Here is a 22,457-nt window from a genome sequence, read left to right on the forward strand (position 1 = left end):
TTCAATCCCCAAAGCTGCCCCAGATCCCCCACATGGAGCTGTGGTGAGGATCCACATCAGTATGGCCTGTCAATGAGACAAGAGTCCCGCAGTTTCCCACCAAATCGAAAAAGGGTGACACCGTTCCAAGCAGAGACTTACCGAGCTGCTCGCGCTGCCTTCTTACTCTCCAAGCTCACGGGGACGTTGAATCTCTCAGCCCGTTTCTGCATTCGCTGAAACAGGGAGAAGAAAAAGGGTGAGCCTTAGTCCAGCCACACTGGCAGCCACTCGGGGGACATCTTAACCCGGGGATTCCCGCATTCAGTTCCCAAGAAAGCATTACCAAAGAGCTAGGAGGCCAAGAGTCCACTCATAATTTGTGGCCTGGTATTTAAAGACAGAGAGCAGAGTTCCTGGGCTCCATCCCCAGTTCTGCCAGAAACTCACCATGACTGAGCAAGTTTCTTCACCTCTTTATGCCTCAGTTCCCCCCCCCTGCTTAAAACAGAGCTATTTCCCATCCTCACTGAGAGGACGGGAGAGCCTTGGAGAGAAGGCACCACAGAAGGGAAAACCATACAAAAGGTGTGTAAAATTGTCACAAAAGCATCTGAGGTCTGCCTTAATAGATCATTAGAGCAGAGACCTGCAGCTGATCAGCTTTGCTCTCATCCCACAGCCAGTGGGAGAGAGTTGCTATTTGCATGCTCTGTATCATGGCCATCCCTTAAACTTTGAGATACAGGCCTAGCAATGTAGCTCTCCTTTATTTCTATGGCAGTGATGAACAGCATAATAAAAATCTATCTAATCCTAGAGCAAGCTTTTCTCTGGTGAAGTCCTGGGCACCTGCAGCTCCCCAACTTTAAATCTGAGCAGAGGGGACTTATTAACCATCTGTATGGAAAGGGAATTGACAGATTAGCACACTGACCCAGAGGCAAAAGGATGGACTTTTTTCTTTTTCAAATTAGTACAAAACAAATCTGCTGCTGGGCAGAAGACTGGCATGCCAAGCCGGTGAGACAGAACCTTGCACATCTCATCTGGGGAGAACCTTGTGCCAAAAGGCAAAGAAGCATCAGCCCTCGCACTGACTGCAAAGGGAGCAACTGTGACTTGCCCTCCAGGGGCAGGAAGAAACCAGAACATTATCCAGCCTCAGCTGATTTGCAAAAAAAGGCAAACAATTTTTTAAAAAAAGTGAAACAAGAAGGAGAAATACGCTTGAAAAGAAAGATTATTTAAAAAAAAAGGAATTTGTTCCTTAAATCTTAGAACAAGTCTTTCTGAGGGTGACCAGCACAATTCACACAGCTGGCTCAGCCTTTCAAGTGGAGTTTATCACTTAGCAGTGAAAATACAATTAATGCTGAAATTCACCACAGGAAGGACCCAGTCTGCCATCCTTTCCCCAAAGACAAAGCTCCCACAGACCAAGATGCAGTCTGCCTTGGAAAGGAGAAAAGGATGGAAGTGTTGAAAGCACAGGGATGCGTGTGTGGTCATACACATACATATTTATTTATAACCCTTTAAGTATTTTTATACTTAAAAGGAGGAAAGAAATTTGATCAGCCATTCAGTGCCTTATTATTATTTATACAAGACCATAAATTTGATTTGGTGCTTTACAGCTAAGAGCAACTGGGAATTTTTTAGTTACTTGGACTAAAAATAGCTGCAGTAACCGTTCCCTTGACTATTGTCAAGCTATATGAAGAGAGACTGAAAAGACGGGGACTGTTTACCTTCACAAAGAGAGCAATTTGGGAGGGATGCAGTAAGAGGTATACAAAATCATGGTCTCGAGAAGTTAGACCAAACTCTGCAACACACCCTCTCCCATAGCACAAAAACAAGAGTATGTTTAACGAAACAAAGGGAACATGTTTAAAATTGATAACAAGAAATATTTGTTCATGCATTAGCTTGCTGAACTCATGGCCCCCAAGTAGAATTCAGGCCAAAAGCTTAGCGAGATTCAAAAGGATTGGACATTTATATGAACAACAAGAATATCCAGAGTTGTTACAGCAAACAATATAACCACAGACAAGAGCTTTGGAAGGTCTATACACCCTCCTGCTTCTGGGCACACGCCAGCTTGAGTATTACGGGCTAGGAGGGGGCAGTTTATCTGCACCCCGCACTGAAAGGGCTAGTATTGGACACTGCTGGGGGTAGGATATTGGACTAGATGGAACACTGGTCTGATCCAGGCAATTCTTATGTTCTTAACTACTTACTAACCCTTTGTTACACTAAGCTCCTTATGGTATTAAAACAGAATTTTAAAAAACGTGATTTACTTATGCTCCTTTTTTACACTTGCATTTCATTCCGCTCGAACCGACGAGGTGAAATGACTTGCCCTAGGTCACATGGCAAGTCAGTGGCTGAGCTGGGACTAGAACCCAGGAGTCCTGGAAACATCAGTGGGATGCCATTCTACACACATATACTCCAGTAGGTGTCTACATTCCTTGATTAAAAAGGTACATGAAACTAATTTACATGACATAAATGTGTTTTCTTTCTGAATGGGTCTTGGCAGAGTTTGGAACTGAAAACAAGGCTGTAGGTATGATGTCAGCAAATGCCTTTAATGAGCTGTTTAAGCAGCTAATGACAAAGGCATCCCACAACGCGTGGAAGACGATACTCCTTCGTGATTTGTTCTGGCTCCACCTCAGATCAATTTTTATGTATTTCTCCTCATTGCTCCCCCAGCCGAAGTCATAATCCTCCCTTTGCGACATCACCCCCTGGTTGCTGTGGAGCTGTTCATGTCACAAACCAAAGATTATAATTTCAAGGTGGTGGCTGAACAGCGAGGAGACACAAATCGTGTTTTCATACCAACTCCTGAGTTATGGAGAACAAGAGAAAAAAAATCAAGACAGAAAAAAGCATTAGAGGAAGCAGAATGGGTTTTGGAGACTGAACAATTCTGCAGTTTCCACAGGGGACTGCATCAGTTGCTTCTGGTGTGTGTATTTTAAATAAGACAAGTAAGCATAAAAGAAGAGAGAGGATCATAAAAGGTAAAGATGAGAATCTGTTAACTCATCAGTTAATCCGAAACAGGATTATTCCCTACAGCGTATTCTCAGCAGGGCTCTATCCTCTCCAGTTTGACAGGTCTCGAGGAATCCAGGATATCAGCCTAACAGAACTGGTAACAGCAGTCCAGTGACAGGGCTTTAGAGACATCAGGAACAAAGATGCAGCTTACATAGCCCATGTGATAATGGAGGTAGGTCTGTCTGAGTTCCTCTCTAGCAATCCCTTCAGCCAACTCACATCAGAGGATGCCATGGACTCAGTTCATCCACTGACTGCACTACAGTTACAAGCTAGGGATGCATTTAGCTCCATGTCCAGCTTGCTGCTGCCAGGCAGGTGGCACTGATGCATGGCCTGTGATGATTTCTGGCAAGAAGGAATAAAGTGGCAGAAATGAGACAGGAAGAAAGGAAAGTGACATACACTGACAGACGATTGACAGGAACAGACCTTAAAATCTGGTGTCAAACTGAAATGCACCAAGAGCTTGGCATCTCTTGAAGACAAGCTGCAGCCTAAAGAAACTCAGAATCACAATATAAAGCCCTGAAAAACCTAACAGAGTTTACAATGGAAACACTGATAAGAAACTGAAGGGACGGATCCTCAAATGTGAAAAAACACACACAGGTTAAATGGATACCCCTAAAAGGAGGGAAGGGATGGGGTGGCGACAGGAACCTTACCTCCATCTGTGGTATTTCTGATGTTATTTTCACCACTTTCTTTTCTGCACCCCTAGAAGATTGGGGGGGGAAAGAGAGATGGATCAGAGCCAGGAATCTACACTCAATCTAATTTCCAACCAGAGAATTCCTGTTAGTTTAAAATAATATGTCCCAGTAGCAGATATACTGGGTTGCCTCCCTCCACCTCTGTAAGCATAACCAACATTTTTCAACCATCACTGGGTTCATGGTCTACAGAACAAAAGCACCCACAGCCAACACCCTTAGGACACCAGTGCCTCTCCAGATCCTTGCAAGACAAACCTCTGTAAGCATGGTGCCTAGGTGCCAAAGAGCAGGGGCGGCTCTACGTTTTTGGCCGCCCCAAGCAGTCATGCGCGGGAGGCGCCCCCGAGCCGCGGGAGCAGCGGACCTGCCGCGGGCATGACTGCGGAGGGTCCGCTGGTCGCGCGGCTCGGCTGGACCTCCCGCAGCTGCGGGCGGTTCGCTGGTCTGACGGCTCCGGTTGAGCTGCCGCAGGCATGCCTGCGGGAGGTCCAGCCGAGCCGCGGGACGAGCGCCCCCTCCGCAGTCATGCCTGCGGCAGGTCCGGTCCTCCCGGGGCTCCGGTGGACCTCCCGCAGGCATGACTGCGGCAGGTCCGCCGGCCCAGCCTGCCGCCCCCCCCCCGGCGGCAGGGAACGCCCCCTACATTTTGCCGCCCTAGGCACCAGCTTGTTTTGCTGGTGCCTAGAGCCGCCCCTGCCAAAGAGAACACGAGGTATGGAAATACAATCCTTACCCACGGTCAGGGGTAAGGCAGAGAGGGAAGTACTCTCTTGGCGAGGCCACAGCCTTGACAGTCAGGACCAATGGGTCCTACCTAGAGTGTGACTAGTGGGGTGGGCTAGGGCTCTGGCAGTCAGGACTCCTAGACTCCATTAGGGGCTCTGACAGGAAGCGTGGCCTAGTTGCCAGAGAAGATCCATGGGGTCAAGAACTCTTGGGTTCTACTCCCAGCTCTGTCACCAATGCACCCTCGAGAGGGAAGAAGTCTCTCCAGCGCTGAGGAAACTGTTGATGCTCCCCAAGTCACAGCGGAGAGGTGAGGATTAACCAGTGTGCACACAGCACTCTGAGAAGCTTGGTTGAAAGGTGATACAGAAATGCAAAGTATCACTAGTCTTCCACACACTCAAGAATAACCTCTCTCTTATTTCCCAGAGGCTCTCAACAGTAATGTTCAGCTCCCATCAGAAGCCCAAAGCCTGGACCGTGTGCCCTGTAGAGCTTTATTCCTTTACAGCTATTCGTTTACAAAGGATTGCTCTGTTCTAGTTCACGGCACAGCCACAGGTTACTTTCACCAGGTCAGCACCAGCTTCCTCAGCTCTGGCGATATTTCAAATGCACGCTTCTTTAACAATGCACAGTTGGCTACAGTGAAGCCCAGCAACGAGACTAAACACAAACATAATGGGGTGGGCGTGCTCCAAAGTTTATGCTCTGAAAATAGGGCTGAGGTTTGAGGGAGAAAACAAAGGGGGAAAAGACAAAGTTCGGAAGTTCCCAGGGTAAAAGAAACAGCATCCTCCTCCCCCAAACAACTCCCATAAACCAGTGGGTCATAACCAGCCTCATTAAGGTCTCCCATTTAGAGAAATGTGCTGCCTTTGTTCCAGATTCCTGGACAGTTTTCCCATTTTATGCCCTGAAAGGTAGTAATGGTTTAATTACACTTTCACAGGAAGCAATTCGGAACAGGAACCAGGACTTGTTACTCTCCAGCCTCCACAGGAGCTACTTGTTTGGGATGCAGATAAAGGACGCCCCCTGCTGTCCAAAATTAAGTACTGAACTCAAATTAGCTTGAGCCAGTTCTATCTCCTTAGCAGACAGTTGTACATCAGAGAGTTTGGTTCTCTCTCATCTCTTTCATAGTAACCATTCAAGTACTGGTAAGGCAGCAATCATGCAGGCAAATACGCAGCTACGACACGCTCAGCCAGAGCTCCCAGGCAGCCAAGGACATTAGAACCTGATTTATGGTTATGGGGGATGTTGGTTGGGACACGAGGAATTATCCCTTTCTCCTTATAAGACCTTTAACTTCCAGCTGGGTCAGTGTCTACAGCTGAGATGAAGGGGCCTCAGAACATGGTTTCATCTGAACTACATTACTCACATGCGCCCACAAGCCAATGTGCTGCGCTACAGCCTCATTCCGATGCTCTAAAGAGCTCTTCATTCCCATTGCTGCAGCTTCCTTCAGGTACTCCCAATAGCCCAGGCGCGAGCATGAATGTAGGCAATTAAGTGAAAGTTCCACTTCTGCAGAGGGCCAGGCCCAGGCCTATGCACCGCTTATGTGCGATCCTGACGGCTTAAGTGAGGCTTTGTTCTGACCCACAGCACAGGAGTGAATGTCAAGAGGGCAACATTAACAAGCTCATGTTGACTACCTGCACGCAGTAACTGGCAATGGAGGACAGCAAAACACATGCTGGAAACCCGCTCCTGTAGCAAGAGGTGAGGGCTACGCAGAGGACTGGGAGGAAAGACGTCCTGAATGCCAATCGCAGCAGGGACAATGACTCCTTTTGTGGTCTTGGACCAAGTCACTTTACCTCTCCGCTCCCCAGTTTTACCACCTGACAAAAATAAGGGGGATAAATACTTCCTTGCCTGCCAAGAGGTGGGGAGGGTTAGCAGCAAAGGGCTTTGCAGAGGAAAAGCACCATCAGTGTTGCAGGGATTGCTAGCAGTAGTGCACTGGGGTTTAACCTCCACCATTCAGTTCATCTGAAAGAGGGTCTCTCTTTGCACAGACATGACGCATCTCAGAGCCAAACAAAAACAAAACTCGCAGGCTAATTTCCTATTTCCCTTGTGGCAGTAAACCCTGTGCATTCTAGATCTGCAGTAACTGCTAAATCACGCCCCCCGCGTCCAGCAAACAACTGCCTGTGGATTAATAAGGAAACTCAACTCAGAGCTCTGGAAGCATATGCTTAGGAACCACAATGAAAGGAACAAAAGCATGAAAAGAGACATCCTGTGCTGTGACTTGCTGGCATGATGCAAAAGTGAGGAGACTAATTTACTAGTCTGATCCTCTTCCATCCAACTCCACGTCACTGAGGGTCGCCTGAGCGAATGGGAAATATACAACATAGACACTGTCACAAGAGAAGGACGAGGCCAACTAGGCCAACTGACGGGAAATCAGATGAATATTTCACATTTCTATAGTATCTTTCATCCCCAAATCCTTCACAAACTATACACAGCTCCCCTGAAATGCAGCCACCTCTGAGGTGGACCACAGTAACCAGTCCAACAGCAAGGTGAGGCCAAGGACACCAGGCCAGAATTCTGTTCTCACAGAAGGTGTCAGGGATGTTTGGTGACCACACAGGGCAGACAGAGCCTTGCTTTTCAAAGTTTCCTCCAAAAGATCTACAGACTAAACTGCTTGGAAGCCAGTTTATCTGCCAGGAACAAATGAGGGGCAGAGCCTACCCTGCTGGGATGTGAACCTGAGATTCCAGGGAGTCCAAGGTACTGCACACCTGATGTTTATTCCACTAAACCCCCTCCACACACATACAACTATGATACTTGTCTTGTAGATTTCAACTCCTTTGAAGCAGGTACTATGGAACTAGTGAGTGTTCATACAGTGCTACTGTCTCCACACCCAGACATACCCCCCCTCAGTTATAGCCATGCATTCCCCAGAAACATACACATCAGCTGATTTTTCAGGAGGTTCTTCCTCTTTAGCAGGAGGCTCTACCGGTTTCTGTTCTTCTTCCTGCAATTCAATTAGTTGAGAAAGTGGGTCAGGTTAATACTCCAGTCAGCTGAATGGAAGGAAGAGGCATTGGGGGGGACACTGTCAACATTTACAGATTTTGATTGTTTAAAAACATCTACCTGGAGCTCTAGGTGCTTGGAAACAAGTTTTTTCCACATTACATACAGAATTAAAATGGTGACAATGTCCCCAATCAGTGCACCCTTCTCCCCCTGAATCTCTGCACATCAGATCTCACTTTCCCTTTCCACCCAGTCCCTGGGAAAAGAGACAGGCTTTGCAATGTCTACTGAAGGTCAACCATCTCAGACTCTGGCAAAGCAAGGAGAAAATTAACCTCTCATTTTAAACCAGAGGGCTGTCAGCTGCAACATCTCATCAGCTGCCCTAGTAACACCCGAGGAAAGAGTCTCTCTAAAGGTTAAGAGGCCAAAGAGTGAACCTATCTACCCATTTTAATGTACTTCAAGACTCCTCCTGATCCTTTAAAATAAATAAATAAATAAATAAAGGCTAAAATTGCTGGGCTACCATCCCACATGGACATTCTGCAGTCTCACTGCTGGCCTCTCCTCAGAGAGCAGCACAAACTTTACTTCCCCAGAAGTCTGTGTAGCCTGGCCAATAAGCACCTCGCTGTGGGATAACTGTCTGTTGCAAAAGCCTTGTTAGTATTTATTAGAGGGGGCTGTAGCCTAGTCATCAGAGCCCAGGGCCAGACTGCTGACCTTCAGTAGACACTGCAAAGCCTGTCTCTAGTTTTGGTTCTGAAACAGTCTCCCTTAGTGATCAAGGCAAGTCACTTTACCTCTACCTCACCTTCCTCATCTGTAAAAACAGTGATAACACTGCAGACAACCCTACTGTATGGAGGGTGCGGTGAGGATAGATCCATTAAGAAACAGCTGAAAGCTTTGCATAAAATACAATACTTAGTGCTTACCCCATAATGTAGTCGCTACAGCCATCTGTATTTATCATACAGTGTTAATTTAAATGCCTGGATTTTATATTCTGGGCATTTATTTTGCAAATTATATGGCTGTCAAGCAATTAAAAAAATTAACCGTGATTAATTACACTGTTAAACAATAACAATACTATTTATATAAATATTTTTGGATGTTTTCCACATTTTCAAATATATTGATTTCAGTTACAACACAGAATACAAAGTGTACAGTGCTCACTTTATATTTATTTTGTATTATAAATATTTGCACTTTGAATTGAAAAATACTATTTTTTATTTTTCAATTCACTTAATACAAGTATTGTAGTGCAATCTCTATCATGAAAGTTGAACTTACAAATGTAGAATTATGTACAAAAAAACTGCATTCAAAAATAAAACAATGGAAAACTTTAGAGACTACAAGTCCACTCAGTCCTACTGCTTGTTCAGCCAATCGCTCAGACAAAGAAGTCTGTTTACATTTGCAGGAGATAATGCTGCCCGCTTCTTGTTTACGTCACCTGAAAGTGAGAACAGGCATTCGCATGGCAAGCGTTGCCAGATGCACTAAATATTCATATGCCTCTTCATGCTTCAACCACCATTCCAGGGGACATGGGTCCATGCTGATGATGGGTTCTGCTCAGTAACGATCCAAAACAGTGCAGACCAATGCATATTCATTTTCATCAGGAGAGTCAGATGCCACCAGCAGAAGGTTGATTTTATTTTTTTTGGTAGTTCAGATTCTCTCGTTTCCACATCGCAGTGCTGCTCTTTTAAGACTTCTGAAAGCATGCTCCACACCCCATCCCAACCACATTTTGGAAGGCACTTCAGATTCTTAAATCTTGGGTCAAGTGCTGTAATTATCTTTAGAAATCTCACATTGGTACCTTCTTTGCGTTTTGTCAAATCTGCAGTGAAAGCGCTCTTAAAATGAACAACATGTGCTGGGTCATCATCCAAGACTACAACAACATGAAATATATGGCAGAATGCAGGTAAAAAACAGAGCACGGGACATACAATTCTTTCCCAAGGAATTCAATCACAAATTTAATTAACGCATTATTTAACAAGCGTAATCAGCATGGAAATGTTTTAGCATATCTGGCACATATATACTGTACCTTGCAATGCCGGCTACAAAAGTGCCATCCGAATGTCTGTTCTCACTTTCGGGTGACATTGTAAATTAGAAGCGGGCAGCACTATCTCCCGTAAATGTAAACAAACTTGTTTCTCTTAGTGATTGGCTGAACAAGAAGTAGGACTGAGTGGTTTTGTAAGCTCTAAAGTTTTACATTGTTTTGTTTTTGAGTGCAGCTATGTAACAAAAAAATGTACATTTGTAAGTTGCGTTTTAACAATAAAGAGATTGCAATACAGTATTTGTATGAGGTGAATTGAAAAATACTATATATTTTATCATTTTTACAGTGCAAATATTTGTAATAATATAAAGTGAGTACTGTACACTTTGTATTCTCTGTTGCAACTGAAATCAACATATTTGAAAAATGTAGAAAAACATCAAAAATATTAAACAATAGAATACTAATTGAAATTTATTACACAGTGCGATTAAAACTGCAATTAATTGTGATTAATTTTTTTTAATCGCAATTTATTTTTTTGAGTGAACGATATAAGGGGCTAAGATTTACCCCGGCTTCTCCATACAGTAGTATTTTGAGACATGATTCTACAACACTGAAGACCACTCACATGAGTAAAGCTTCATACGTGTTTGCAGGATTAGAGCTTTTCTTCCAACTGAAGTTATAGTATTAAGAGTAACAAAAATTCTAGAGACACTGAAATCAAAGTGCAACAACAAACAACTAAATGTATTTAAAAACACAGACATGGGGCCAAATCTAGAAATTACATACAAAGATGCAACTCTTGACTTCAGCAGAGATACACCTGGATATGTCAGGTCCGAATTTAACCTAGATGTCATTGGCAAATTTTTTTTTGGCTTTATTTTTCCTCTGGGCTTATGGGTAAACTCAAGGACTTTATTATTTATACTGGGGTATTTTCATGAAGTCTTAGCAGGTTTCGTAAGTGTTAGGATAACATACATCTATTTGTGGGTTATATTTGTTTTGACAAGGCTAATACTTAATAAAAAAAAATCCATATTTTCTGAGGACATTGTTCTCATCCCAAGCATGTGTCCTTTCTCAAGTTTACAACATCCTACCCTCTCACAGCGAGATAGCTGGCAAAGAGAGCATACACAACATGTATGATCCAAACACAACACATTTGTCAGTAAAAGCAGCAAAGAGTCTTGTGGCATCTTATAGACTAACAGACATTTTGGAGCATGAGCTTTCGTGGGTGAATACCCACTTCGTCGGATGCATGTCGAACACATTTGGGGGTAAATAAAAATACCTAAAGAGACTAGTTTTCCTAATAATAGATGGTCTCCCCAGGGTTGAGCTCTTTGCTCTCTCTCGGAGTGCAAGTCCTTAGTTTTGAGGCTCACTTCTTCAGGTAAACTGGCTATGCCCGTGTCCGCTCATTTTTACAGCACTATGTAAAAGTACAAAAAAACGGTGCTTTTCTTAAGCACAATATTTTCCAGTTGATAAGATCTGCTCTTCAGTGAGTGAGGCCTAAAACTAACTCAGTTTACTTCATACTTAAGGTGAGTATTAAAAGAGTCCAATTCTGTAATGTCAGCCACATACCAAGATTATGCAGTCCACAAGAAACCCCATTAATGACAATGTCAAATACGCTACAAAGCAACAGAGTCCTGTGGCACCTATAGACTAACAGAAGTACTGGAGCATAAGCTTTCGTGGGTGAATACCCACTTCATCAGACGCATGCGGTGGAAATTTCCAGAGGCAGGTATAAATATGCAGGCAAGAATCAGTCTAGAGATAACGAGGTTAGTTCAATCAGGGAGGATGAGGCCCTCTTCTAGCAGTTGAGGTGTGAACACCAAGGGAGGAGAAACTGCTTTTGTAGTTGGCTAGCCATTCACAGTCTTGGTTTAATCCTGAGCTGATGGTGTCAAATTTGCAAATGAACTGAAGTTCAGCGTTTCTCTTTGGAGTCTGGTCCTGAAGTTTTTTTGCTGCAGGATGGCTACCTTTAACTCTGCTAATGCGTGTCCAGGGAGGTTGAAGTGTTCTCCTACGCGTTTTTGTATATTGCCATTCCTAATATCTGATTTGTGTCCATTTATCCTTTTACGTAGAGACTGTCCAGTTTGGCCAATGTACATGGCAGAGGGGCATTGCTGGCACATGATGGCGTATATTACATTGGCGAACGTGCAAGTGAATGAACCGGTGATGTTGTGGCTGATCTGGTTAGGTCCTGTGATGGTGTCACTGGTGTAAATATGTGGGCAGAGTTGGCATCGAGGTTCGTTGCATGGATTGGTTCCTGAGTTAGAGTTACTGTGGTGCAGTGTGCAGTTACTGGTGAGAATATGCTTCAGGTTGGCAGGTTGTCTGTGGGCGAGGACTGGCCTGCCTCCCAAGGCTTGTGAAAGTGAGAGATCGTTGTCCAGGATGGGTTGTAGATCACTGACGATGCACTGGAGAGGTTTTAGCTGAGGACTGTAGGTGATGGCCAGTGGAGTTCTGTTGGTTTCTTTCTTGGGATTGTCTTGCAGCAGGAGGCTTCTGGGTACACATCTGGCTCTGTTGATTTGTTTCCTTATTTCTTCGTGCGGGTATCGTAGTTTTGAGACTGCTTGGCGAAGATCTTGTAGGTGTTGGTCTCTGTCTAAGGGGTTGGAGCAAAAGTGGTTGTATCTCAGCACTTGGCTGTAGACGATGGATCATGTGGTGTGTGCAGGATGGAAACTGGAGGCATGAAGGTAGGCATAGCGGTCGGTGGGTTTTTGCTATAGGGTGGTGTTAACGTGACCATCACTTATTTGTACCGTGGTGTTTAGGACCTCCCGTGTAGATTGGTCCAGGCTGAGGTTGATGGTGGGGTGGAAGCTGTTGAAATCATGGTGGAATTCTTCCAGCGTCTCCTTCCCATGGGTCCAGATGATGAAGATGACATCAATGTAGTGTAGGTAAAGAAGGGCTGTGAGTGGACAAGAGCTGAGGAAGCGTTGTTCCAGGTCAGCCATAAAAATGTTGGCATATTGTGGGGCCATCCGGGTACCCATAGCGGTGCCACTGGTCTGGAGGTATACATTGTCACCAAATTTGAAATAATTGTGTGTGAGGATAAAGTTACAGAGCTCAGCAACCAGTTGTGCTGTGGCATCATCAGGGATACTGTTCCTGACAGCTTGTATTCCATCTGTGTGTGGGATGTTTTGTAGAGAGCCTCCACATCCATGGTGGCCAGGATGGTGTTTTCTGGAAGATCACCAATGCATTGTAGTTTCCTCAGGAAATCAGTGGTGTCAGGGAGATAGCTAGGAGTGCTGGTGGCATAGAGTCTGAGTAGAGTCTCCACATATCCAGACAGTCCTTCAGTGAGAGTCCCAATTCCAGAGATGATGGGGCGTCCAGGTTTTCCAGGTTTGTGGATCTTGGGTAGTAGATAGAGCCCCGACCAGGGTTATTCTAAGGGCATGTTGATTTGTTCCTGTGTTAGTGTAGGGAGTGTCCTGAGTAGATGGTGCAGTTTCTTAGTATATTTCTCAATGGGATCTGAGGAAAGTGGCCTGTAGAATTTGGTATTGGAGTGTTGTTTTGGTAGTCAGACCTGTTCATGATGACAAACGGACCTCCTTTATCAGCCTCTTTGATTATAATGTCAGGGTTGTTTCTGAGGCTGTGGATGGTATTGCGTTCTGCACGACTTAGGTTATGAGGCAAGTGATGTTGTTTTTCCAGAATTTCTGCCTGTGCATGTCGGCGGAAGCATTCTATGTATAGGTCCAGACTGTCATTTCTACCCTCAGGAGGAGTCCATGTGGAGTTCTTCTTCTTGTGCTGTTGGTGGTGGGGTACCATTGGGCTGTTCAGTGTTATCTTGAAAGTATTCTTTGAGTCGGAGACGGCAAAAGTAGGCTTCCAGATCACCACAGAACTGTATCATGTTCATGGGGGCGGCGAGGCAAAAAGAGTCCCCGAGATAGGGCAGACTCTTCTGCCGGGTTGTGTCTAGCTGGATAAATTGATGATATTGCTGGGTGAGTTAGGGGTACCACTGCTGTGGCCCCATGTGGCAGGTAGGATCTTAGACAGCTCACAATCCTTTTTCCTTCGTAGAGAGGTGAAGTGTGTAATGTAGATCAACTGTCTTATTTTAGTAAAGTCTGTTTGTGTGGAAGGTTGGTTATTTATGAGAGTCTCCAGGTTGGAGAGCTCTTTTTTGATGTTTTCCTGTTTGCTGTATAGGATGCTGATCAGGTGGTTCCTCAGTTTCTTTGATAGTGAATGGCATAATCTCTCACTGTGCTCTGTGCAGTATGTAGATAGCAATGGATTTTTCACCTTCAGTCCATTTGGTATGATGTCCATCCGTTTGCATTTGGAAAGGAAGATGATCTGTCTGTACTTGTGCAAGTTTCTTCATGAGGTTGATGGATTTCCACTCTATACGGGCAAATGCAGTGCCTTGCATGGTGTCAAGTATCAGAGGGGTAGCCGTGTTAGTCTGGATCTGTACAGAGGGCCTCATCCTCCCTGATTGAACTAACCTCGTTATTTCTAGACTGATTCTTGCCTGCATATTTATACCTGCCTCTGGAAATTTCTACCACATGCGTCTGATGAAGTGGGTATTCACCCACAAAAGCTTATGCTCCAATACTTCTGTTAGTCTATAAGGTGCCACAGGACTCTCTCACTTTTTACAGATCCAGAATAACAGAGCTATCCCTCTGATAAATACACTACAGTTCATTCACAGGGGAGTTCCCCACAATTGCGACAGTGATTAACATGATATATAGAGTAATTAATCTGTACATTGCTACTGGGCTGGAAACTGGCCAAAGATCAGATGACGTCAGGCAAACTGGTACACAGCTACACCTAAAAATAGACTGACAGTATGATAATCTGCTCACAGTAATAGGAATTACCTCTGTTTCTTCTCCCAAAACATCTTCTTCATTTGCTTCTTCTTCAGCTAAAAGAATTTAAAAAAAATCCACAGATTAGTGAGAAATTAACTCCTAGAAAGCTGATGTTCTCCACAGTAATAAGTAAGTTAATGTTGTAAAGATTCTATTCAGGTTCTTACATCAGGCCCATCAATATGTAAGCATATACTCTAGGAATTGTTTTGGAGAAGCTCTGTGGCCTGTGTTATACAAAATGTATACACGGACACTTCATAAATTTGGGGTTTTTTAGGGGGTGGGAATTGGGATCAAAGAAGAAAAGAATACACCTTGAATTACTCAATATTACAGTCACTCTCCTTACATAGACTTGGATAGGAGCGCCACATGAGGAACACCTGATGAATTGGGCCTATCACCAAGAAAAATCTGAGGACTGTCTCATCAGGGGATTCTCTGAGGCTACAGCCACAGGACAGCTCTTATTGCAAGAGTCTCACAGCAAGCCCGTGAAATGGGGACTGTTCACAACAGCTAGAATCTATAAAAAGGGACCAATTAGGGAGAGTTCAAAATTCCTGTAAAAACAAAGAGGCCATAGCTGGGCCCTGAGTCGACCTTCCTAGAGGGACCCTCGAACTGCAAAGCTTGCTCCAGCCTAACATATTACCCACCATGTTCATCAAGGTAGGCCTGGAGTCTGTTTATGAGATCCTGTTTGTTTCCTTTCACCTCCAGGCCACGGGCGAGACATTCTTGTTTCAGTTCAGCAAGCTGCGTACCAGAAGAGACTTCTCATTAGCATACTTAATTCATTCAAGTTTTCAAAGAACAGGAGGAACACCACCAAAGCAAAAGGATCAAAACAAGCAAATAATGAGCAGACCAGATACACCAAGTACATTGGCACTGACAAAAGAAAAGGCAATAAGGCTAGTGGTTAGAGCTGGGGGGACCAGGAGTCAATGAGCGGGTTCTTTCCAGCTTTTCCATTGGCTCCCTTTGTGCAGACTTGATATTTACTTTACCCCTGACATCTAGGATTCCACAGAAAATGTACCAGAAGGGAACAGTGCTGCACTAGAAGGGAGTCGGATAATCTACTAGAATTTCTCCATCACAATTTCTGTAATCCTCTCAGTGCCTCCATTTCTCCCATCTGTCAAATGCCTCAAGCCCTCTGAGGTAGATAGGTGCTTCACAATCCTTGGACAAAAAGAGCTGGAGCAGGACAAAAGATGTATTAACAATAGAGGGTCTGAATCCGTGCTGTGCTCCCCCTGAGAGCTGCTTTACATCCTGCAGATTCTGAGTTGCTCTGGGGACTGGGAACAGAAATGTAGCTGCGGACATTACACCCCACACTGAACAAAAACAGCAGAAAAATTACATTGTTCTATATAGTAACATCTCGCTAGTCATACTCCTTAAGTATAATTAAACCTGCCGACTCACCCCCAAAATACTCAAGATATGAAGAACTTCCAATCGCTATTTGCTATCATTAGTGTTATCGTAATAGTCAATTGAAAATTCTAAAGATAAGAGCATAGAGATGATGCCTAGTGCCCAGGGACTGGGACTCTCAACTGCTGGGATTTGAGAGGAGTGTGTTCTAGTGGTTAGAGCAGGGGCAGAGGGTCAGGATTCCTTGAAACTACCCTCAGCTGTGCCAATGATTTATTGATGCCTTGGACAAATCAGTTCGTCTCCCTGTGATCAGTTTCCCCCCAAACCTAATAAAAAAAAAATATGTGCCTCTCTGTTTAAGTGTTTCAAAGACATTAAGATGAAAGGTCCTTCTGTATGACACCATAGTCATGTTATTGAAACCACAGAAGTTAGAGACAAAAGAGCCATTAGATTATCCAGTCCATCTGCCTGGGCCCAATTCAAGATTATCCCTCAATGAACTCTTTCTAGTATTCTGCCCAGGCTAATTTTAAGAGTCCTAAATACAGGCTTCAACCGCAGTCCTCACAAGATTATATTACAGTCAAACATCTTGCTATCTAAGTTTTTTCCCCTGCAGAATTTTTACATGCCTGTTTATTAGCATCATACAGGTTTGGTGATATTTCTTACTAAGACAAAGACTAGAGAACATGCTGAGAAAACCCAGAATGTTGATTATTCTGGGAAGGTTAATATATGTACCTGGTGTACAATGATTGATTTTTGGCTACCCTGTAATCAGATCCTATCTTTATTCTTTTCCTTCAGTAAAAGTAATGCACATTTAAGCGTTTTTAGAGCATTGCCCACAGTAGGGTGTGAAAGCAACAGCGAGCACGCACTAACAGGTGGAGGAACTCACCACAACAAACTAGAAGATATACCACTTTTTAAGCCCAAATACACTCTGGAAATCCCATATTTTGGGGATGAGGCAGCCAGTGACCGCAGCGGGAGGGGTTTCTCAGCAGTATTTGAAGCGGCTGCCCTGCCCACAGGTTTGGAAGATCACGACTCGCCCAGGGTTTTGTGACTTTCTCCTGATTTGCTTCCCACGTGACACTCTCACGAACACCTTATTTCACACGCCCGGGGGGGGGGGGGGCGCTTCACAGCGCGTTCCCAGGGGCAGGGAAGCGCTTGGCGCAAGGCCCGTTTCATTGCTAATAACACAGGCCTCGCCCGCTGCCCCCACAGCTCCGCGGGATCCCGAGCAGCCCCGGGGACGGAGGAACGCCCCGGAGCTGGGGCACCCGCTGTGGCGGCCCTGCCGCCCGGGACGCCCCAAGGAGCGGGGGGGAGGGGGTCAGCGCACGCGCCGCGGGCGGGAGCTGAGCGCTCGGAGGCGGCGAGGCTCGGGCGGCCCGGGGGGTCTCGGCCTCTCCCGCAGGCGGGGGTGAGGCTGCCCCGCGGCGAGGGAGGCCGGGGGCCAGGCCCCACCCGCTAGGAGAGTGAGGGTCCCGGGGAGGCGGGGCTCCTCGGCGCGCCTCCCTCCGTTACCTTTAGCTTGTGGAGCTCCACGGTTTCCGCCGCCATCTTGTCGCCTCCTCAGGTCGCTGCGGCCTGACCCCGCCCACCCCGAGCGCCCGCCGCCCAATCACCCGCGCTCTTCCTGAGCGGGCACCCAACCCACCCCCTCAATATCGCGCCTTCCTACTGGCCTAGCGGCACCCTCCCTACGGCTTCCTATTGGTAGCCACAGAGGGAGGGGCGGGGCAGAGGTGAGCGACGACGATGCTGGCCAATAGGTGCGCAGAAGACGGAGATGGGCGGCAGCAGGAGCACTTCCTGGAGACGAGCCGGGGGAGCTGTGTGGAGGTTCCGCCCCAGCCGCCAGGTGGGTGAGGGCGCGGGGGGTCCGTTGTAGGGGCCCGCGGGCTCTGAAGGGGGAAGGAAAGTGGGGAGGAGCAGCTATAGGGGCCTCCCTGTAGGGGGCGGGGGGCAGGGAGCGATGTGGGAGGAGGGGCGCCCGTGGGGGGCGGGGCACCGGTAGGGGGCGGGGCGGCCCGTGGGGGCGGGGCACCGGTAGGGGGCGGGGGCGGCCCGTGGGAGGCGGGGGGCACCGGTGGGGGCGAGGCGCCCGTGGGAGGCGGGGGCACCGGTAGGGGGTGGGGGGCACCGGTGGGAGGCGGGGGCGGCCCGTGGGGGGGCCCTGGTGCCTCTAGAGAGCAGCAAGGGTGAGAGCAGGGTCTAGTGGTTCTGGCACAAGGCCAGTCCTGGGCCCCATTTCTAACCAGGAGGCGGTGCCCAAACCCCTATAGAGGTACTGGTGGCTACAGCTCTGGCTCAGGAGACCTGGGTTCTGTTCCCAGCTCTGCCATTGGCCTGCTCAGTGACCTTGAGCGAGTCATTTCCTGGCTCTGTGCCTCAGTTTCCGCATGGGTAGTATGGAGAGCATGATATTGCCCTCCGTTGTAAAGAGATTTGAGATCCGCCGGTGTAAGTGAGCTTTAAAGAGCTAGGCGGTGGTATGATTCCACTGGAAGGGGTGGCGGGGCCATACAAGGGCTGAGAGGTGGAGAGAGACATGTGGGATGCAGGATGAGCTGTAGGTATTGGGGTGCGGTGGGGCTGTGTGGCCGTAAAGATGGGGGAAACTAAAACCTGAATTACAAGCAAAAGCAGCTCATAGGGTCCCTGCGATTTCAGCTTTGCTGGCGGGATTTCCAGAATCACTAACAGGTGCCATCCAGTGGATGAGGGTGGGGGGTAAAGGGGCAAGAGGGAACGGGGCTGGGAGTCAGGATGCCTGGGTTCTATTCCCCAGCTCTGGGCAAGGAGTGGGGTCTGGGGGCTAGAGGAGGCAGCTATGCCTGGGTCCCACTTCTCATTGCTGCTACATCAGTTTGTGGCTGTGGGATGGTCGTTTCCCCTCTCTGTGACTTGATGTTCTGCCCGTAAGATGGGGATCCAGATACCTTACCAACCCGCCGGGGGGCTGCGATGATTCATGCATTAATGTTTATAAAGCATCTGGGGACTCTTGGCTGCAAGATGTTGCAGAAGGACAAAGTATTAGAAAGAAACCTGGAACGGGCATGTGCCGAAAGCCGTGATCGCAAGGAAGGATGGCATCAGGCACACGGCGGAATCAGAAAACCTCGTCGTCTCAGATGAGTAACGTTGGACTCTTCTCCTACACCCTGTCTCTCATTCAGGATGAATGTTGGGGTGGCCCACAGCGAGGTGAATCCCAACACACGGGTGCTGAACAGCCGTGGCATCTGGCTGGCCTACGTGATCTCGGTGGGAGTTCTCCATATCATTCTCCTCAGCATCCCATTCTTCAGCATTCCCGTGGTCTGGACCCTCACTAATGTTATACACAACCTGGTGAGTCGAATCTCAGCCTCCCGGCTCGTTTTCCTGTACTGCTAGAAAGAGCAGGGTTAGACTCGGCTCTTTGGGCCTGGAGGAGCTGGGATGAGGCCCAGTGGGGCAGCACTCGGAGAGATTTAGCTATAAAGGGTGCTGTATTTGGGAAAGCTTAAGGAGATATAGGAAGTACTTTCCTAGCCCCTGCTGATGATCAGCTGTGGCCTGACGCATGGCATTTCGTTATCCTTTTCCTCATTTAGGAGCAAGAACTCCCGAGTTCTGTTTCCAGCTGACACTCTTTTAGGGAAGTCACTTTACCTAGGGAGAACTTACCTGCCCAGCCAGCCCTTTTCTAAACACAGACCTGGTGTTTGACTCTGGCCTCCCGTAACAATGAGTTCCACAGCGCAACTGCCCTCTAGCTGTGTGGCCTGTCTGATCCCTGCCCCCCTGTTGTGTTAATGATACAAGAGCATAAGGACCCAGGCCCTCTCCTTACATCCTCCCTTCTCACCATGGAAATTGCAGGTTATGTACTGGTTTCTTCACACTGTGAAAGGAACCCCCTTTGAGACGCCGGACCAGGGCAAGGATCGCCTGCTCACGCACTGGGAACAGATAGATTATGGGACGCAGTGCACCTCCTCCCGCAAGTTCCTCAGCATCTCACCAGTAGTTCTGTGAGTGTCAGTTCCTGCTGCGGCAGGTCAGCTGTAGCGCTGCCAGTGGTGTTTCATTTCCAGGACCTGCCTGCTCTGCAGGGGCCTGTGGTAGCAGGGCTTCAAACCTGCCCAGAGCTGCAGCTCCCAGGCATTCAGTGGGGCTCACTGCAGTTCCCCTGCGTAGCCCATGGAGACTAGAAGCACATTATGCCAGGCTCTAGCTTTAGCTGCGCAGGCGTGAATGGCTCAGGGAGAAGATGGGTTTGCTGGAGTCTGCATGAAGCCATACTGAGGCACTAGCCTATGTTGGGCCTTCTCCTACACAGGGAAAGCCACTTTGGCTATAGAGTACGTCACTTTTCAATGGAACTGGCCAGAGCCCTGCACGCCTGGGCGAGGTGGCTGCCCTCCGACGATTGCAACTGGAGGGCACAAGCTCTCGGGCCTGAAACAAACCAGTGAGCATCAGGCTAGTCCTTGAAGGCTTGTGCCCTGAGCAGCATGGGCTCTGGTGACTGAACTCTGCCTGTGCCAGGGAAATGGTTCTGCATGAGGTTCATTGGCTGGGATGTTTGCATGACCACCTTTGCTGTCAATCCAGCCTCGGAAATAGCTTTCGTGTGCCATCACCCCAGCCAGGGACTGGATGGCCACAGAACTAACCCTGCCTCTGTCTCTCTTCCAGTTACCTCCTCACCAGCTTTTATACCAAATACGACCCTGCACATTTTATAATCAACACAACGTCCCTCCTCAGCGTCCTCCTCCCCAAGCTGCCCCAGTTCCATGGCGTGCGCGTCTTTGGCATCAACAAATACTAAGATTCAGCGCTGCCCAGCCGGGTGCGAGGGAAGAGAGGGCGCATCCCAGCAACCTCCTGCTCTGGCGAAGGAGTAAGGAACCCAGCGTGAGGGTGTGGTCCTGATTGTGAACTAGGGCGGCCATGCAAGCAAGGGACCAGCCACTGCCTGAGCCACCTGGAGGGATTATTTTGCAAGGGGATTAAGTTACTCTCCGTAATAATCATCGGTATTTGGGCTTTATCTTTTGTTTGGGTGGAGAGAGCTGTGAGGAGGGAGGGGGTTTAAGTGTCACATGAGCTACCCTGTCAGGTGTCTACCCCTCATGTAACTGCGACATGCCCAGCGGGGGGAAATAGCCAGTCTGTGCATCCTCCCCCTCCTTGTGTTTTATAAACTTCTACTGTAATAAAGATGTTTTAGAGCCAAGAGTGGTGTTCTTGCAAGGGGGCCCTAGGCTTAGCGGAATCAGCCAGGGGTGATGGTGAAGAACAGAAGATAGTCGCTCAGGGGAGAGGATGTGGAGTGGATCCCACAACCCGCTGCTCGTTCCTTCCCCACCTCGCAGGAGAGAGAGGCTTCTTCAAATCATATTTTAATTTAACAAAAGTGATAAGAAAGAGATACACAATCACCTTAAAAGCCTCCGTGCTCAGCCCTCCAGACCCAGGAGCTGAACTGTGACTGCACCCGGCATCAAACACTCGCATGGCAGTACAGGTCAGGAAGAGGGATTGATTGTCCAAGACTGACTTTTCTGCAAAACATATTTAAGCATCTTAAGGCAGCTCTGCTCCGCAGCAGCCCAAGCAGATGCGCATCCAGCCACTCAGCTTCCCCAAAGCTCCACTAGCGCAGAGAAGCTGCAGAGGCACATCGACAGGAGCTCAGAGGCAGGGCAGAGAGGGAACATGCCTGTCACTCGGTTTCTGGCTCCTCTGTTGTGAACGGAGTTAGGCAGCCCTGGCAGCAGAGCCGCAGAAGCCACACAAGCTCAAGGGAGAACAGAACAAGCTGGCAGGTGAGACCAGGGAGGTGTCCTTGGGTGTGGCTGTTCTCCTGTGCTCTGTGCACGCTCAGCTCAAAGCTGCAGCGGTGAGCCTGTGGCTTTCAGTGTCTGGGGAGGGAGGCCCCAGCGAAAGAGAGGCTCTGGCATCTGCCAAAGGCAACAAGCTTTGCTGTACGCGCTCATGATGAAAAGACAAGCTAAGGAGTCTGGCAGCCCAGCCGTAGACAAACTCCCCCTTAAACATGAAGGGATAAGGAGCAGCAAGGTGGCTGTGGCAGCTGCCCAAGAGGAGCCAACAAGAAGCCACGTGTATAGAGCCCACGAGGACATTACAGTTCTGCAGCTGCCCCCTGCGACGGCAGCTAGAACGTTACTGGAGGAGTTGTGCCCTCCTGGTATGTTTCCAAGGCCCCTTAATGCACATTTTGGGGTCCCAGAGGCACTACCAGCCAAGTTGTCCTTTGCAGCTGAGAACTAGAGAGCAAATCCCCAGCAGCCCATGTGTGAGAGCTCACGGTGGATCTCCCTTGGGAAGAGCTTCCAGGTGAGGAGAGCTGAAAAGCGACTGGGACAGCTCAGCTTGGAAAAGAGATGGGGGAGGGGGGAATATGAGAGGTCTATAAAGTCATGACTGGTGTGAAGAAAGTGACTAGGGAAGTGTTATTTACCCCTTCTCATAACCAACCAACCAGGCATCACC

The 22,457-nt window shown here is 47.7% G+C and overlaps 2 protein-coding genes across 4 annotated transcripts in view; one reads left to right on the forward strand and one right to left on the reverse strand.

Annotated features, from left to right (window-relative positions):
* The window catches only part of LOC123353999 (SAP domain containing ribonucleoprotein), a 50,897-nt gene extending 33,312 nt beyond the window's left edge, over positions 1 to 17,585 (reverse strand). For both annotated transcript variants that reach the window (XM_044995590.1, XM_044995589.1), the window contains exons 1-6: positions 17,469 to 17,585; positions 15,188 to 15,287; positions 14,532 to 14,578; positions 7,469 to 7,536; positions 3,738 to 3,789; positions 142 to 215 (exon numbers count right to left, since the gene is read on the reverse strand). In XM_044995590.1, coding sequence (XP_044851525.1) covers positions 142 to 215; positions 3,738 to 3,789; positions 7,469 to 7,536; positions 14,532 to 14,578; positions 15,188 to 15,287; positions 17,469 to 17,504 — 377 coding nt within the window. In that variant the 5' untranslated portion in view covers positions 17,505 to 17,585. The remainder of the gene's footprint in view (positions 1 to 141; positions 216 to 3,737; positions 3,790 to 7,468; positions 7,537 to 14,531; positions 14,579 to 15,187; positions 15,288 to 17,468) is intronic.
* A 118-nt stretch (positions 17,586 to 17,703) lies between these two features.
* On the forward strand, positions 17,704 to 21,173 carry ORMDL2 (ORMDL sphingolipid biosynthesis regulator 2). Of its 2 annotated transcripts, none has more exons than XM_044995598.1 (4): positions 17,704 to 17,805; positions 19,127 to 19,301; positions 19,815 to 19,966; positions 20,634 to 21,173. In XM_044995598.1, exons 2-4 carry the CDS (start codon positions 19,128 to 19,130, stop codon positions 20,767 to 20,769), a joined length of 462 nt encoding a protein of 153 aa, XP_044851533.1. In that variant the 5' UTR covers positions 17,704 to 17,805; position 19,127; the 3' UTR covers positions 20,770 to 21,173. The 2 variants fall into 2 exon arrangements, with proteins under 2 accessions (XP_044851533.1, XP_044851534.1); XM_044995599.1 differs by lacking the exon at positions 17,704 to 17,805 and adding an exon at positions 18,629 to 18,650.
* The last annotated feature ends 1,284 nt before the right edge of the window (positions 21,174 to 22,457 follow it).

The sequence above is a fragment of the Mauremys mutica genome, chromosome 20 (assembly GCF_020497125.1).
Source record: "Mauremys mutica isolate MM-2020 ecotype Southern chromosome 20, ASM2049712v1, whole genome shotgun sequence".
Classification (NCBI taxonomy): domain Eukaryota; kingdom Metazoa; phylum Chordata; order Testudines; family Geoemydidae; genus Mauremys; species Mauremys mutica.